Source organism: Candoia aspera, chromosome 3 (assembly GCF_035149785.1).
Source record: "Candoia aspera isolate rCanAsp1 chromosome 3, rCanAsp1.hap2, whole genome shotgun sequence".
NCBI lineage: Eukaryota > Metazoa > Chordata > Lepidosauria > Squamata > Boidae > Candoia > Candoia aspera.
Window position 1 is genome coordinate 51173979 of NC_086155.1, and position 18322 is coordinate 51192300.

General features: G+C 41.3%; 1 protein-coding gene across 1 annotated transcript in view; it reads right to left on the minus strand.

Moving 5' to 3' along the window:
- ITPR3 (inositol 1,4,5-trisphosphate receptor type 3) overlaps nucleotides 1-17542 on the minus strand; it is a 133353-nt gene extending 115811 nt beyond the window's left edge. Inside the window, exon 1 of the mRNA XM_063297634.1 lies at nucleotides 17280-17542. Coding sequence (XP_063153704.1) covers nucleotides 17280-17368 — 89 coding nt within the window. The 5' untranslated portion in view covers nucleotides 17369-17542. The remainder of the gene's footprint in view (nucleotides 1-17279) is intronic.
- Nucleotides 17543-18322: the final 780 nt, after the last annotated feature.

Here is an 18322-nt window from a genome sequence, read left to right on the forward strand (position 1 = left end):
TGCACATTACTGTCCAGCTACGTTGCAGGACATGGGGGACTTTGTTCTATCTTGAAAAAAAGCTAAGCAAGATCAGGTGGATAACAACTGCATGGTGGACCACCAGGGAACTCTAGGGCTATAGGCTAGTCTGGAAAGTCAAAAAAGGATATTGGAAGAATATTTATTTATTTATTTACTTGATTTATATAGCTGCCCATCTCACTTTCATGTGACTCTAGGTGGCTTACAATAAAACAAATAAAAACACAAAATATATAATATAAAACAAAAATAAAAACACATAGCAGCTGGATATGATCTAACCTATCATCCAGGAGACAAGCTCTAACCGACGCCCAGGGCCCCAGGCTCAAGCATAAAGCCAAGTTTTCAAGGCCTTATGAAAGGCCAACAGGGACAGGGACAATCAGGGGAATGATGTTCCAAAGAGCAGCTGCCACAACAGAAAAGGCTCTCCTTCTGGGCCCCACCAGCACTCCCTGGCTGACAGTATCCAGAGCATGCCCTTCCTAATGGCAAACCACTTCCATATTGCTGCCAAGAAAACAACATGGATGTGTCTATGGGGTTAGCAAGAGCACTGTGATGAAATATTGGTTCAGAGAAGCAGGAGGAGAATGTCAAGCCATTATAGAAAATTTATCTGACTAGGAGAAAGTAGAAAGCACACGAAAGAAATTCCAAACAGCTTCACCATGATTGTGTAAGGTATAAGTTGAAGTAGAGAGGGGCTTTGACAAGTTTTCAAGGTTCTGTTACAATACCCTAACTGCATTAAAGTATGTCCCAAGACTCCTAGTGACTCAAGTATCCTGATTTGCCTACCTCCAAGGGCTGACAAGGATCCACATAGCTTTTGAGGCAGTATGCCTTCAGAGAGTGGCTTGCAAGTTCATAGGTTTAAGACTCATCCAAGGAATGAAAGAATCCTCCCAAGCAGCCAAGGGCAGGGCCCAAGAAATCCAACAAAAGCTGGCACAACCAGACACTGGCCTCTTGTAGCAAGAGCTTCAGAAGCAGAAAATGGGAACTCAGACTCCACCAAGGAAAGTGGGAGAGTTCTCCACTTACCACCCATATGCCTAGGAATAGGCCATAAATAAGCTGCTTTCTATTCAGTCCCCATAGCACATCCTCATGGAATACTGATTGGGTTCACAAATCATGCTAAGCCACAGTGTAACTCATTTGTACTTCCTTAAAGTGTACTTCCTTAAAGTATAAAGGTAAAAAATGAAAACTGAAGAAGATGTGGCCTTCCAAAATGTTTTGATTCCAACTCCCATCAATCTGCCCCTCCGCCACATGGCTGACAGTAAGGGATGCTGGTAGTTGCAGCCCAACATCTGGAAGACCACAACTTTCCCTTCACTTTGCTCTGCAAATGTCAAGTATTGTTACCAAATTTATGGCACATGCATAGCAAACCCTCCCAAATGTCAGGAATAAAAAATATCCCCCCGCCTCCTTGGACTTGGCACAATTATTTAAGGATTGGAAAGCAACACCATATATTTTTCTCTCAGCAATATAATCAATATTTCACACATAAAAAAGACACATGGCTGGTTTTATCTGCTTTTTTCATTATGCTAACAGAATGGAATAATCTTCAATGATAAAAACAGATGAAACATAGGCATACCCAATCTCACTAACGTGTCACTAATATTCACCTTATAAAGAAGATCTCAACAGCGACTAAAGGAAGTTTGACACACATTTATCATTTGTCGTTTCCTCCCCAATTTTACAATTCCCCAAAGATCATTTGGAGTAATGCTGTCCTCTACCTATATGAACAATGATAGCACATCAGATCCATCAGCACTATACACACATGCCACCCAAAGTCTGAACTGGACACCTCTAAAAAACAGATGGGGGAATCCTTCTATCCTCCAACCTCCCTCCAAAATTAAAATGTTCAAAATTTACTTTGGTGTTAATATAGATAAGTATTTCTATAGAATTTCAGTTTAGCTTTTTTATATTATTTATTTCTCTTTACATAGCTGCTATTTACTCAGCGCATGACTCAGGGAGGCATACATCATCAATAAACTCCATGTTAACAACACAGTAAACAAATAAAGTATGAAAACGTAAGGACACAAAGTCCCAGAAAAAATTCATCCACAGGATCATACTACTCCCTAACACAGTGCCTGGGGAAAGAATCAGCTCTTTAATGCCTCTTGAAAGGCAGGGAGGGTCGGGGCCATCGTATCTCAGGGAGGATGGGGTTCCCTTGTGGGGATTAATGACAGAGAAGGCACATCTCCTGGGTCCCACCAGATGACATTGCCCATGCAGTGGAACTTGGAGTATGCCATTTCTCTCAGATATTATTGGTCAGGTAAAAATAACTGGAGACAGACAGTTCTGCAAGTAACCCAACCCTGCAGTATGAAGGATGTCATAGAAGAGAAGCAATACTTCAGACTGTACCTGGAAGTTCACTAGTAACTAGTACAGTTTGTAAAGTAGAGATATTACATGGGCATATTGAAGTATGGCCATGACTACCTGCACCACTGCATTCTAGATCAGCTGCAGCTTCCAAGTGATCATCAAGGGCAGCCCCATGTAGACCATATTGCAGTAATCCAATCAAGAGGTGAGCAAGGGATGAGTGACTGTAAGCAGGGCTTCCAGTCTAGAAATGGGCAGAATAAGTGCACAAGTTGGAGCATTCTCCAAGCCACAGCTGCAACCTGCTCTCCAGCAGGAAGCATGAATCCATGGCCCCAAATTATGCCCCAGATTTGTTTGGAGCAGTGGGACTCTATTTAGAACCAAAAACAAAAAATCTCCAGATCCAATTGGTCCCAAAATCCACAGCCACTCAGTCTTAGGAGGGTTGAGTCTGAGCTTCTTTTCCCCATCCAGGTCCCTACAGCTACTGAGACAGAACCTTGCAGCATACCTTGGAGGGCCAGGGTTCAAGCTGCAACAGGAATGCATGTTTGTTCCTGCTTTCTAAGCAGAGGGGGTGACCAATAGTTTGTAAATCCTGCTTTAAGGGAAGTCATCATGAGGAACTCCTCCCATGACCCTTTTCCAGCTAGGTGTGGGAAGCTAAAAAGTGTGCAATAGCTCCAGGGTAGTAGAAATGATAAAACAGGCTCAAAAATACTGAAAAGATAAATTTGAAAGACTGAGTCAGCCACAAGGTATAAAAGCAGAAGCTTCTTTGATAGGGGAAGAAGAAAACATGGGGGAAATCCTAAGGCAAATTTGGCACAGCTTTGTTTTAGATATATACAAGTGATGACTGAGTGACTGAGTCCAAATCTAAGCCTTGAGAGGCCTGTATTCATTTGATAGTGCAATATTCTAATTGAATAGTGTGCTGCTTTACCTATTAGGATAAAGGAATTCATGCACACCATCAGCAATATTACAAGTTTTTACTTGAACAAAACTTTCGCATGAATGAGTCAAAAGAAGCCATTATTTTTATTTTAATTCTATAAGCTGCCCAGAGTCACCGTGTGTGAGTTGGGCAGCCTTATAAATTTGTTAAATAAATGAATGAATGAATGAATGAATGAATGAATGAATGAATGAATGAATAAAGGGGTTGAGTATGTTCATCCTGAAAAAGAGTAAGAACTGACATGATAGTATTTAGTGGGCTGCCACACAGAAAATGGAGCAATTTTGTTTTCTGTTTCTCTAGAAGATCAGATTGTGATACAGTATGTTCTGTGATCATGAGCTGTTCAGCAGTAGGACATCATCCCCCTGAATCAGGTGGGATCTCCATCTTTATAAGTGCCAGCAGAGCCAAGATGGTCACTTACCAGTAGCAGGTGTTTTTATTTTTATCTCTATTTTTATTGATTGTTGTGAGCTGCCTAGAATCATTATATAAACTAGGCAGCCAGAATAGATAGATAGACAGACAGACCGACTATAGAGATAGATGATGATGATGATACCTTGACAGACAGAAAGACAGACAGACAGATAAGAGAGAAAGAGAGAGAGAGAGAGATGATAGATTATCCCTGCTGAGATAAATCAGAAATCAATGTATACACTGCTGATATTAAATCTATATTTCAGAAGTATACATATTCCCTTTTGGGCACAGTAGACTACTTAACCCTGATAAAAATGCACATCTTTTTTATTTCTGCAAAACTCAAAAGGACAAGGGAAGAGGATGCCAAATGATTTTCCAGACAGGAAATTGTTTTCTTTTTGCTAATTCCTGATTCTGTGTTACTATTTTAGAAAATAACAGAAAACATTCCTTTGAACTAGAAAAACATTGCTTCAAGTAGCAGATGCACTTTCAATTTTACCCAAACCATGTACTATGAATATGAAATACTTAATATGGTTTACAGAAGAAAATTTAGCTAGACTATAAGGCATTTGGAGGCTAATACAAATACCATAGGCCATACAGGATTCCTTATCTAGATGTTACAATCAAAAAATTAATGCACCATATCTGAGGAAGTTTAACTAGAGCTAATTAGCACTGGTCCTGGCTAATTACTACATTGTCCCAAAAGGGAGCTCACCAAAATAGAAACCCTGCATTTCTGTAGTCACACAGCAGCAGGGTTGATTCTGCAGAATGTTAAAATGGGACAGTTCAAACAGCAGAGAACTCTGCTTAGGACTCAAAACATGAAGGAAGAAAAAACACATATGAGGCAGAGCCAGCAAACTGAGCCACCAGGCCCTCTGTGACTTCCTGAACCCCTTTCTGCAGCTACTAGAACCCCATAAAACCACAGCTGCCTAAAATTAGGGATATGGCTCTCCCCACGTTGTGGTAAGCAACACTCCAAACTTGTAGTAAATCCCCTAAAATAAGCATAACATACGTTTACCTGGCCCTGCCTACATGCCTGGCAGACCTTTGCTCACTTGGTGTCATTGCCACCCATCCTCACCCACACAAACATGGGAAGACAGTCACCCCTAATACAAGGTGCAATGCAATGGAGGAAAGGATTCGATGCATGTACCAAGATACAGAAAAGAAATGTCACCAAGTGAAGCTTTTTCTCAGATCTAAATCTGCCAACATTCCCTCTTTGGTCCTCCATTTTGTTTTGTCACTGAAGAGGAGTAATTTATGTGAGTGGAAACAGACTAAAGTATGGTGTCCCTCCAGAGCCATTCTATGCTTCCCACTAGGGTTAAATTGGTGGCTCTAGAAAGCTAAACTAACCAGAACTCTGACCTGGCCCAGCAGATTTTTTTATGTTCTTAACTAGCATATATGTCATATTAAATTATCCTAGATTTGTCTTATCCAGTTAGAGTTTCAGGGTGGAAGCTCCTGTCACAGGAAGCAGCAGCATCTGATCCATATACACATTTCAGCATCATATTATTCAACAGGGCACCCCCCCTCTTGTTTGTTCAACATTAAACAGACTGTTTCAAGATCAAAAGATAGCACATTAGTTCTTAGCAAGACACAGAGAGAGAGATCTTTAAAAGCCTGTGGCATCCAAATGATACCACTAACATTAAAAGGATTACTTTAATATGAGTGTCAGTTACCATATGAAAAAAAGAAACAAAGAACAAGAGAACTGGGTGCTGAAAGAAATCAGCAATCAATATTGAAGATAATTTTAGAGGAGGCATGAGATACACATGTGTAACGGAATGTGAGAATGACCTTGGAAGATGGCGGTGGGGGTGGGGGGGAGATGCTGCTTAGGGAATGATTTGATAAAAGAGGGAGGAGCCCGCAACTGAGTAACAGACAGAGAAAGAAACTTAGAAAGGACCCACCCTAACTGGTTAGGTAGTAAAAAGGGATGGCAGGAGATCTGTACTTTCAGACTTGCAAGATTCTGTTAATGTAACCTAACAGTAAAGTAGAAGTAGCTCATCTGGTTGTGTTTCCTGTCTGGTTTACCTGGGAGGGCTGACAATGTGTAAGGGAAACAAACCAGGCCAGAAACTCATAGTATTTTGCTAAAGGCACTGAAACACTCATGAATTTTCAACCAAAATTATTTCATGTACAGTATTAGACCCACTATTTAAAGTACAGGTTTCCAAAACAGAGCACAAGGGTAAGGGCACAGTGGTACAGTACAGGCTTTGCAAACAGAAAACAGATACAGCCCCTGATCTGGTTAAATTAAAGACTCAGGAAATAGGTGATGAGGAAGTCAGCAGCCTCAGAACTTGGAGAATCTCTGCTAGTTAGAATAGACAAGGTTTGGTAAATAAACAGGCCAATCCACTATAGGGAAATTAGTTAATAACTTTCTTAAAAGTTAGATATGACCTTATTACATGCACCAATTCCACAATCCTGTAAAAGTTCCCAAGAGACCAGCTTGGAATTAGCATTTTTATTCCCAGTATATCTGTCTGCCATGAGTCACCTGGGTTCTACAGATCTGACCCATATTAAATCTATTTTATTTTACTGCAAGAATGTGCAGTCTTGCAGGTAGCAGAACTGCACACTGCTTCCCCTCTATCTGCATGTATGTCCAGTGGAAATATATGAAAGAGTTATCTAAGTACATTTTAACACATGGACAGTGACTACACAGACTACAGTTTCAGGTCCCTCTTTAAATGTACAAGTTCTTCACATGTACGTAGATGCAGAAAATTTGATGAGAATCCACTGGGCATATACTGTATCAGAGAAGTAGGAAACTGACCATTGTTCCACCAAAGTACCCACTGAATCTAGAACACTGAATCTAGACCAGTGTTTCTTAAACTTTTTTTCTTAGGACCACACTTTAAGAAACATTGAAATAGACTAGATAGATATAATCACATGCTGACATGCAGACAAGTTTGCTTTATCTCACCCTGATGTGATATACTGCTGAATGTTTTAGGCTGACCATGCCTGGACTACAAAAATCCAGACTATCATGTGGTGGCAGCAAAGAAATACAAAAAAGCAACTATTTGCTGCCATGTTGTTGCTCTTTTGATTATTACAACCCAGATATGATAGCCCTATGATGATTAAAAACTGAAAAACATTCTGCTTAACTTCCGTTCAAATCAATTTCCAACACTGCATTGCTCAAGTACTGTATCTGCATATGCAAATGTGCTCTTTTAAATGGCCAATACAATACTTATCTACCCCTTATTTTTTCTAGCCTGGCCTTTACCAATCTAGTATGGCCAGACATGCTGTTGTTCAATACCAAGACCTGCAAAGTAGAAGATTCATAAAGGCTGGACCTTATCCCATTCTGCAAAGGTACAGACAAAATGCCAGATGCAAAATGGAGTCGTAGCTGATCATGATAATACCACTGGGGGAAGGAGGAAACTGCAGCTTGGACAAGGAAAGGGTAAGAAAGAATTTAAATGAATTCAGGTCTCTAGGACCAGATGGATTACATCCTAGCATACCGAAAGAACTAGCGGAGGAGATCACAGAACTACTCTTAATAAACTTTGAGAACTCCTGGAGGCCTGGCACGGTCCCAGAAGATTGGGGGAGAGCCAATGTCATTCCATCTTAAAAGGTGGGGGGGGAGGGGGAGAAGAAGGATCTGGAAAACTACAGGCCTAATAGCATGACATCTGTATTGGGCAAGGTCTTTGAACAGATTATTAAAAATCATATTTGTGAGCCCTTGGACAGGCATGCTGCAGTTAACAGAAACCAGCATGGGTTTGCTGCAAACAAATTGAGCCAGACAAATCTTATCTCCTTCTTTAATATAATTACTAGATTAGCAGATTGAGGAATGCCAAGACATAGTGTACCCGGATCTCAACAAAGTTTTCAACAAACCCTCATGATATTCTCCTTAATGAAATAGTAAAATATGGGCCAGATTATGCTACTGTAAGATGGACTCACAACTGGCCGAATGACTGCGTGCAGAGTGTTCCTGATAGCTCCACTTCCGGGGGGGGGGGAGTATTGAGTGGAGGGCCACAAGGTTCTGTCCTGGGCCCTGGGGTATTCAACATGTATGTCAGTGACTTGAACAAGGGAACCGAGAAGGTACTTATAAATTTTGCAGGTGTTACTAAGATGAAAGAGAAAAAACCGAGAAGATTCAAAAAGATCTAGACAGGCTTGAGCAGTGGGCTATATACACAGTATAGAATGGAATTTAACAGGTAGAAATGTTAAGTTCTGTATCTTCTGGGTAGGAAAAATGTAAGGGAGTCCTGGCTTGTCAGTAGTACACGTGAAAGGGATCTACTGTAGGTGTCCTTGTCAACCACAGGTTAAAGGTGATTGACAGTATGATGCAGCTGGGATCCAAGAACAGAGTCTAGATCACAGGAAGTATTTTTCCACTCTATTTTGCACTGGTCAGACCCCACTTGTACTACTGTGTCCAGTTCTGCACACCACAGTTCAGAAAGGACAGAGATAAATTCAGAGGAGGGCTATCAAAATGGTGAAGGATCTAAAATCCAAGCCTTCTGAGGAGAGTTAAGGATCTGGGTATGTCTGGCCTACAGAAAAGACAAAGTCTTCCAATATCTGAAGGGCTGTTATATAGAAAAGGGAGCCAACCTAATCTCTGTTGCACCAGAGGGCAGGACAAGAACCAGCGGCTTCAAAGTTTAAGGAAGGAGATTCAGGCTAGACATTAGGAGGAACTTTCTGACAGTACAAGCTCTCAGCCAGCAGAACAGGTTGTCACATGACATGGTGAATTCTCCTTTGCTAGCAGTCTTCAAATAGAGGGTGGATGGTCATCCATCAGAGATGCTCTAGTGGATCCTGCACTGAGCAGGGGATTGGACTAGATGACCTTTACAGTGCCTATGATGTCAGGTTTCTAACACAAAAAGGCCGTCACCTCTATGATGTGCTTGTCAGTAGCCAGAATCATCTGGCTATTTCTGGAAACAAAATACTCAAAAGGCAATTCTTATGTCCAGTTAAGGTTTAATGTGTTATGAAGATTTATAAATGCACGTGTAAATTAAGGGAAAAAATATTCAATCTACATTTTTAGCCCAAGTGGGAATCTGAAAAAAGCAAGGTCTATGCAGCAAACACACACAGCTTGGAAGGGTGCATTAGTTTATGTGCAGGATCCAGCCACACAAACTAAATGCAGAAGACAGATGGGAAGTGCTCTCCCATTTCCTCCATCCAACCATTCAGTCAATACAGATAATGTTGTGACAAAAAGGATACCATTGAGTAATTGCATAACAACAAAAACAAACCATCATCACTCATCATGATGTGATAATTTTATATATTCAGATTAGCTGACAATAGCTGCAATTAGATTCATGTTAAATTGCTATGAGTAACTGCCCCAAACTGCAGGCCTCTATTAAGTATTCTGTGATGTTCCAATACATATTTCTTCTTAGGAATTGTCAAAGGATACTAAAAGAAATGCCACATTGAATGGATGTATGACTCTAATCTGGTAAAAAACTATCCTTCTGTTTTTCTGAAAATGCTAGTAGCAATAAATATGATGTGATGTTTGTAAGAATTTACTCTATTTATTTTGTTGATATGTTATTGTGCCAGGCGCATAATGCAAAAAATATTTGAAACCAAACACTGGGAGAGAAATGCTATTGATTGCTCTAGTAGAGAACCGTCAACTGGATCTGGATGGGGGAAGTGTGCCTCTCCTGGTCCTTCTGGACTTTTCAGCAGCATTCAGTACCATCAACCATAGTATCCTTGTGGACTACCTGCAAGGGGTAGGAATGGGAGGCACCAATTTATGATGGTTCAGCTTCTACCTGAATGAGCAGTTTCAATTTGTAGTCATGGGAAATAGCTGCTCCAGTGTGGAATGTCACAAAGGTTAGCCTTCCCCTCCATGTTATTTAACATCTATATGAAGCTGCTGGGTTGAAATGTCATTCGTATGGTCATGACATTCAGTTATATCAACCCAGGCCAAGATGGAGATGCTGTAGATGTCTTGAACCAATGGCTATGAGGATCTGGATGGAGAAACAAGCTCAGACTAAACCCTAGCAAAATGGAGTTGCTGCATGTTTATAGTCACAGTTACCTGTTAACATTAGCCCTGGCAATTGTTCTTGATGGGATTGCACTCTCCTGAAGATCATGATTAATGACTTGGGGAGGTCCTCCTGAAGTCATGATTCTTGTTCAACTAGCCTTTGCCTAGCTTCTACTGGTGCAACCGTTGCAGCTCTACCTAGACTATGATGCTCTTGCAACAGTACCTCATGCTATAATTACCCTGCAACCCGACCGCTGCTACATGCTTTATGTGGGACTACCTAAGAAGACAACTCAATAGGTTGCAATTTGTTCATAATGTGGAAGCGAGGCTGCTCACTGGGGAAACGCATCATTGCAAAATTGAATCTGTTTTGAAGTCATTGCACCAATAGGCCTCTAGGTGCAGTTCAGTGTGCTGATTATTATCTCTAAGCCATTTATACATGGTACTCAGACCTATGAGGTACTGCCCTGCCAAGTATAATTTTGGGCATGCTAAAGATTCCATTTCCACAGGAACTGGGAACTTGGAGTAGGAAAGAGGCCTTTTTAGTAGTAACCCCCAATTGTTTTGGTAGTTCTTTGGCCCCTAGGGTAATTGCAGAATGTCCATCTATTATTGTTATTGTTATTGTTACTACTACTATTAATGATATGTGGACGTTTTGTATGGTTTTTAGCTCCTGAGGTATTCTAACGGTTCCTTATGTCCACCACTCAAGGTTGGACAGAATAGGGCAGTTTATAAATGATGTAAATAAGTACATACATATATAAATGGCAAACTTTGGAAGACATTTAATTTGTCCATCAAAGGGACTGTTAGCTTTAGGATATAATTACCTGAAACACTGTGACCATTTTATGTACACCATTATAGTAGCTTGTGATATTTCAAAGAGCACTTAATATTACTAAATAAAACTTGTATTATCACTTAAAAATAACTTTCAGGGCTGTACGAAGTTGACAAGAGTTGCTTTGCTTTGATGAAGATCTGTACAAAACCCATCACAGCTGCTTTACGATCCAACACTCCCCCTCCCATCCTCCCTAGAAATGAACCCACCATGGTTTGTGTTGTCCAGGGAGATAGCTAGAAAAGGCTTTTTCACATCCAGCCAGCTACTAGAAGTATCAAAGTAACCTCAGAGCAACCAAAGTGCCTCAAGGCAATTTGTGTCACTTCACACCTTGACAAGGTTAATTTATGTCACCTCCATGCCAGAAATGCCTCACTGATGTAAAATACAGCCACCTCACCCACTCCAATGTGTATACACAGCATTCTATTATTAGCACCTATAATAATCTAAAACTTCTGAAAAGCTGAGTGGAGAATGAAATCCGTACTCTGGGCAAACTATAGTATACACCAGTGTTTCTCAACCTTGGCAGCTTGAAGATGGGTGGACTTAAACTCCCAGAATTCCCCAGCCAGACTTGCAGGCTGGAGGATTCTGGGAGTTGAAGTTCACCCATCTTCAAGCTGCCAAGGTTGAGAAACACTGGTATATACAATAGATGCATCTTTTAAATTACTTGTACATCTTTTGACAGAACTCCAGTTGTCTTCATCTGTTGCACGGCAATATTTGCAAACTGAAATATAACACTGTTGCTATTTTAGGTCATAATTTGAAGAATACTGTATTAGGCTGTTGATTTTGTTTAGTTGAAGTCTGAGAGACTCTCCTAAATTGGCCACAAAATCTTTACATTGTTTTGTTGTTGTTTATTCGTTTAGTCGCTTCCGACTCTTCGTGACTTCATGGACCAGCCCACGCCAGAGCTTCCTGTCGGTCGTCAACACCCCCAGCTCCCCCAGGGACGAGTCCGTCACCTCTAGAATATCATCCATCCATCTTGCCCTTGGTCGGATGCTGAAGGCATAATAAGTTGGAATACAGATTTTCTCCTTGCTGTATTTAAACAATATTGGTTTAATCTTTTATCTACATTATTCACTTATCCTTTCATCAAGAAAGTATAGATGATACAATATGAAATATTTTTATTGAACTAAGTGCAAATATTGGTGATGTAATTGTCTGGGTGCAAATCTGATATATATGTTTATTATGAATCCTGTCTTTTACCTGTTTGGATATATACTAAGGACATTTTTTTCTCAGATCCTTCCTACTCAATATGACCAGAGATGATTTCAGGGATATTCCTGACAGTTGGCCAGTTAGAAATAGTCAAATGTTATGACTATTTCATTAGTCACTATGAGTAAAATTAATTATTAAAACAGCCATCTAAAATTTTGCCAAATTTTCACTCATTTTTACGAACAAAAATGTGGGATATAAATTTGATATTTAAAAAGTAGCTTGCCAAATCTCAACCCCAAATTCAGAGTTTGGTAAAGTTTGACAAGGCTACAAGTTCTCCACTCCTTGTATATGGCATGCAGTACTATAACTTTGGTAGCTAGAAACCACTCATTCTCTGAGTGAGATGGGCAGTGAATAAATTTGATATATAAATAAATAAATAAATAAAATTCCAAACATCTGTCAATAGCAAGACACAGTCACAGAATTCTGCAATAATGATTACCCAAAATTCCTACTCTGGACAGAAATAAACCAGAGGAATTAATGAAATCCATGTTAATTCTACTAAAATAAGAATGCCCATTTGGAATTGGGTGCATAGCATACCGTCAAAACCATTTTTGCATTCATTATTTTATTTTAATATCATGTTTCTTGCCTCTCACCTTACCTGTTCTTTTATAAGAGTAATGTAGAGCCTTCAAAACTAAATCTGAGGTTAAGTGAAGGCTGCAACTGGCAGTTTTATTTAGCCTTGAGGTAATTCTGATTTGACATATTTGGTCACAAACGGATTCTTCTGTTGCAAGAGAACAACCTTTCATTTTTCAACAGAGCCTCTAATTGTCTCCTGCGTTCATTCCAACCTTGTCATTTCATGTAATTTTAGCATTTTGGCCAGCTTTCAATGCCACTCTTAGCAAAGAACATGAGCTAGGATTGAAATTTAAGCACAAAGGACCTGATCTAACCAGAGTTAAACACTGAATTCAGTTAAACAGATCTGACATTTCAAAGATGAGCAACCTGAGGCGAAGGGCTTTTCCATTTCTGCTTGTTCCTCTCACTGACTGGCTGCACGAGAGAGATTGGAAGGGCCAGTGAGAGTGTACTGTAGTTTTCTTCCTTTTGGACCATCAAACCATCTAGCATTTGCCAACTCAAGAAGCTACAGATTGTTCTTGACTTCATTTCTAGCTTATTTCTCTGGCATGACTTCAGACAACATGCTGATCAAACCATGGATACAGCTGTTTGTCATCTGTTAGCTATGCTCATAGGCAAGATGGACCAGATCATTGTACATCAGCCTGCTGTTCAATCACTACCAAGGTGAAATCCAGGCAAATTCTGGTTTGTTGTGTCACTCCAACATGGTTAAGGTGATTATAACTGCTATAAAGAACATTTACACAATGAAATAGAATTCATGGGAAACTTTAAGTCAGATATAAATGGGTATCCTGACAAAAAACGTATTTATAATTTTATCCTGGGCATATTAGAAATCCTCTCATAAATATCAAAGATCAGATATCCTGACTAGCGAGTTCATGGCTGTGCCTTAGCAGGGACCGAAGGAGGGCCTGGGAAACAAGCTACTTCTTGTTCTGTGAGTTCTATGAATCTGAGTGTCACTTCCTCAGCTGACTTGCTTTACTTCATCCATTCCCACCAAAGTCCTTTTCTTCATAACAAGGAAATTCTATAACATCCTGATTTTATGCAAAATCTAACAGAACAAATTTGAAGACACATGATTTTGTCTCACATGAATATCTAAAATGCCCCACAACTATGTTCATGGACTAGGATCATCAGCAAGCCTCAGAGATCAAACTTTCAGGAGAACATTAAGTTGCCTACCGTTGGTTACAGAGCAAGTCAGATAAAAAGAGAGAAAGAGAGATGGATAGTCTGCCAAGTGTGAAGCAAAGAAAATAAACAATAATTGGAAAGGAGATAAAGATATTGACTGCATTTCAATTTATCAATTTTTTATTTCACAACTACTCTTCGGAGGCATCCTTTCAAAAAGTAGCATAAACTATATTAACACTGATTAAATACTGCACATTTACTACTTAATTCTATTTTTGTTTGTTTACTTATTCCAATCAGCTTCTGTTTCAAGCAACAGCATTGATATATTTGATGTAGATGATTATTCTGGTCTAGTTAATAAAAACTTGCATTCAAATGTTCAAGCCTCAAATTCCACAGCAACAAAATCTAACGAAGGATTTTCCTTAGACACCCTGTGCTAAGTACAGTAGTGTAGACAAGTAGTTTAGCCACTTTGCTTCATCGATGAAAGTTCCTATAATAACTTTTACTCTGTTCTATATTATATAGCTGTGTTGTAACCTATCTACTTTTATCTGCAGAACTGCAAGCATCAGGTCAGAATAATAATAGTTACCTTTTGGAAAATTTCACTGCCGTTTTATGTGTTATCCTTACAACACCCCATAAAGCAGGTCAGTATTATAATCCCCATATTACATACATGAAGATAGGGTTCAGGGTTTGTTTGTTTGTTTGTTTGTTTAGACACGTAGTGCATTCAAATCTAAAACTCCAGGCTGAAGGCTCATTACTTAGTCACAGTAGCTAACTAGCTCTCTGGTATGGATATATTTCTCCCTTCGGTACTCCAGGACAAAGGAGGAGGTTCTTTCATTTTGCCAACACTTGATGGACTGGATAAATTTGGCACAAACTGGATGGACAACGCAAAGCACTTCAGAAAGAAGAGCCTGAAATCTTTTTGTGTTCTTTCTTTCTTTTTGGTGCCTTTGAGTCAGTGTTGACTCCTGGCGACTGCCTGGAAAATCCCGGCAGTTTTCTTGGCAAGATTTCAGAAGTGCCTTGCCATTGCCTCCTTCCTAGGGCTGAGAGAGAGTGCCTGGCCCAAGGTCACCTCGTGCCTAAGGCGGAACTAGAACTCACCGTCTCTAGCCTGAGGCCTTAACCACTACGCCATGGTGGCTCTCATACACAAAGATAGGGTTATGCAGAAACCCTCTTGGCCATGGCTGCCATCAGCTCTTCAAGACCCTGTGAAAATCTACCACCTTCCATAATACTTCATTATGTTCATTCCTTCGTGCAGGCAAGTGCACCCATCTATACTTCTATAATTATATATTTACTTATCTGTATATTGTTTAAGGATTGAATAATAATAGCTGAATGTTATTAGCCAGTGTTTACTTATAGGGAGACCTTGCAGTAACTCCAAAGAGATCCAAGGAAAGAATTCACCAAACCACCATGTCATTCTGTGGTATACCACAAAGACCACAACAGCTCTGGACAGGTACCACAATCCTCACTTGTACAGAACATCTGCAGTTGATTTCTAAACAATAGTTCTTTCTTCTAGAGCTTTAGTGACATGGATCCTTGGGGAAAATGTTCTTAGCCGTATTTTGCTATGTGAAAAATAATAGTTAAAATACCCTGTTTTCAGAGAAAGTGAGTATGATTTGTTTTGTTTTTTGTCACTTAGGCTCTACTTGCTCCAGTCCAAGTGCATCTAATATGCACTAGATTTTTTCTGACATGGATCTACCTCACTTAATTCTGCTAACAGCTTACTTGGATCTCACAAAGACATTGCAGGAGTATAGCAAGTACCCATGTCAACATGCTCTTAGAATAATCTTTATGAGATCTGCTGTCTAGCCAGAAACAGGCTGCTAAGAGATGAGGCTGAAAAAGAATGGCTTGTTCTGCAGATGGTGCTAAATGGAACCATGGCTGGGAATCCTAATAAAGATCACATACCTACTGTATGTGAGATCAATTTTAAGTAAGATCCTGGGCAGAGAGAAGCGAAGGATTTACCCAGATCCAACCAGTCAGATTGCCTTGCTACTTTTCTTTTCTCACGAACACTTATGGAACACATGGATCCCCAAAAAAAGAATAAATTAGTACAGCTGGATGGCAGTCATTGGCAGTTTCCAAGTACTGCGTACTGACAAGTTACTTGGCATGTTATGTCACAGTTTGTAAGCACTGATTCATCGCTGCTAATTAGCATTTATTCAGCACCAGCCCTAGACTAGATGCTGTAGAGAACCCAGAAGTGCCTGCCCAGCAGCCTTATAAACTGAAGAAGAAGACAGGGACAAATGTGATTGAAGAGATTTGGAGAAAGGAGGAACAAGAGTGGGAAGATTAACTGAAAACAGACAGCATAAAATAGGCGAGGCCATGTTGGTTTGGAAAAAAAGCCTACATTTCGCAACCGTTTTCTTTTTTAATGAAAACAAAAGCAGGGCCTTCTATTCAGTAGAGATTTGCTTTAAATCTGCACAATCTGCAGGCGGTATTAAGGGCATCAGTAATTTGGGACTGTCAATTCAGGGTGAGATTAGAAGCATCACTGAAAGGAAATGAGTGAGTGAAGCACTTCTGGTGAAGGAGACTGTTGCCTTTACAAGCGTATCCTGCGTTAATATGCCAGTTGGGCGTCTTTGTGCAAGTAAGTTGGTGGCTGTAGGCTAAAGGGCTTTCAGGCTAACTCCTGTCTAAGGTGACAAACATTTCCATGACTGCTGATCCTATGGATAAGCAGCCACCTACCAGGGCAGAGCTGGCTTGGATTCTCCCATTTTAAAAATATATTGTGTGAATGTGTGAATAGGTTCCAACCAGACATAGCTTTTTTTTTCCCCCTAAAGTATTTATACATCCTTGTTGCAACAGTAGCAATTCCTACGGCCCAGACCAGCTGCCCACCACTCTTCCAAACCTCCGCACGGCAGGCTCAAGAAACCGACCGGAGTGATCGGGACGCTCTGGTCAGGAAGCCCAGACCCCTGCTGGTTGAGAAATCGACTGCAACCCGCTGCAGTCCCGTTTGGACAAGCCCGGGAAACTCCCCCACCCCCAGACTCTCCACCAACAACCTCCTCGCTTCATCTAAAGACAGAGAGGCGAGATCCCAAGCGCCTCTGAAGCGCAAAAACTCTAAAAGAAAGACTAGACGAAGGTGGCTGTGGAGTGGGAGTGGGAGTGGGAGTGGGGGTGGGGGGGGGATTCCCCTTCCGAACTTTAGAATGGAACTACTCCGGTTTGCAGTGTGGCTGGCACTGTTCTCAGCTAGGCACCTAAGCGTGGTTAACACTCTTGTTACGGATGGGGGGGGGGATCCGTTTCCTTTGTAAGAGAGCCACCCAACTCGTTTCCCCACCCCGCCCCCCTTTTCCTCCGCGTCGGAGCGGGTACTGCTCCTCACTCACCCCAAAGTGCTGATGAAGCCATTGACCGACCCTTCGGCGTACAAGGAGACGATGTCCCCAATGTGCAAAAAGCTGGACATTTCATTCATGATTCCAGCGGCTTGTCCCGACGCCTTTTCTTCTTGCCTTTCCTTCACTTCCCAACAAAGTGCTTCACCATGTGCCCGGCGGGGCACCAGGAACTACTAATCCAAAGCCTCCTCCACTCGATGCATTGGCAAGATCCCTCCCGCCAGTTTACACGTGGTTGTGCTTAGCCAGGTCGAGGTTACGCTCAACAGCAGCGAAAAGACGGGATTGGAACAGGGCTAGCGCTGTGCGCTTGGGGAAGTAGGGGGGAGCTGACGGGTTGACCAAAGATTTGCATGAGTTCCCACTGACACTCTCTCGCGTACAGCTTTCTACCTGCAGCCAATAGAAACCGATCAGGAAGTCCTGATGAAATATTCAATGCAAATTTTGACGGCGAAGGGTGCAGATGGGAAGCCACACCCCTACTAGCTGCACCTCCCACCCGCCGCAGAAACTTTTCCAGGCTCGAAAGCGCCCAGAGGAAGGCGAGGAGGATAACGGCGCTTCTCGCTTGAGGCGGAAACGAGAAAAGGGGCATTAATTAATTCCCTCGTTCCCTCCCCCTAAACCTTAGTAAATTCCAAAGCGAAATATCTCTTAGCATGTCCCGGAACCACACAGGATTACGCAGGCAAGGCAACGGCGCTAGGTTTCTCCCGCACCGCGAAGAGACACGCGCTCCGTTGGCTTCTCTTGCCTGGGTCAATATTTGATCTGCGTGCCTTGACTGTTTTGCTCCTTCACCTGCCTGGTGCTCAGCATCCGACTGAAAAATGCTTTCATTCACGCAGCGCGCGCGGCGCCGCAGTTATTTCTGCCGAGCTGTTCAGCAGAGGGGGACAGGAGGGGAGGAAGGACTTTTGTTTTGATCGCTGCTGGTTCACGTGGCGTGGAAATCGGAAGAGCGCTGAACTTTATTTTTGCATTTTTTGTTCTTTTTGTCTAGTCTCCCTGGTGGGTTTTGTAAAGCG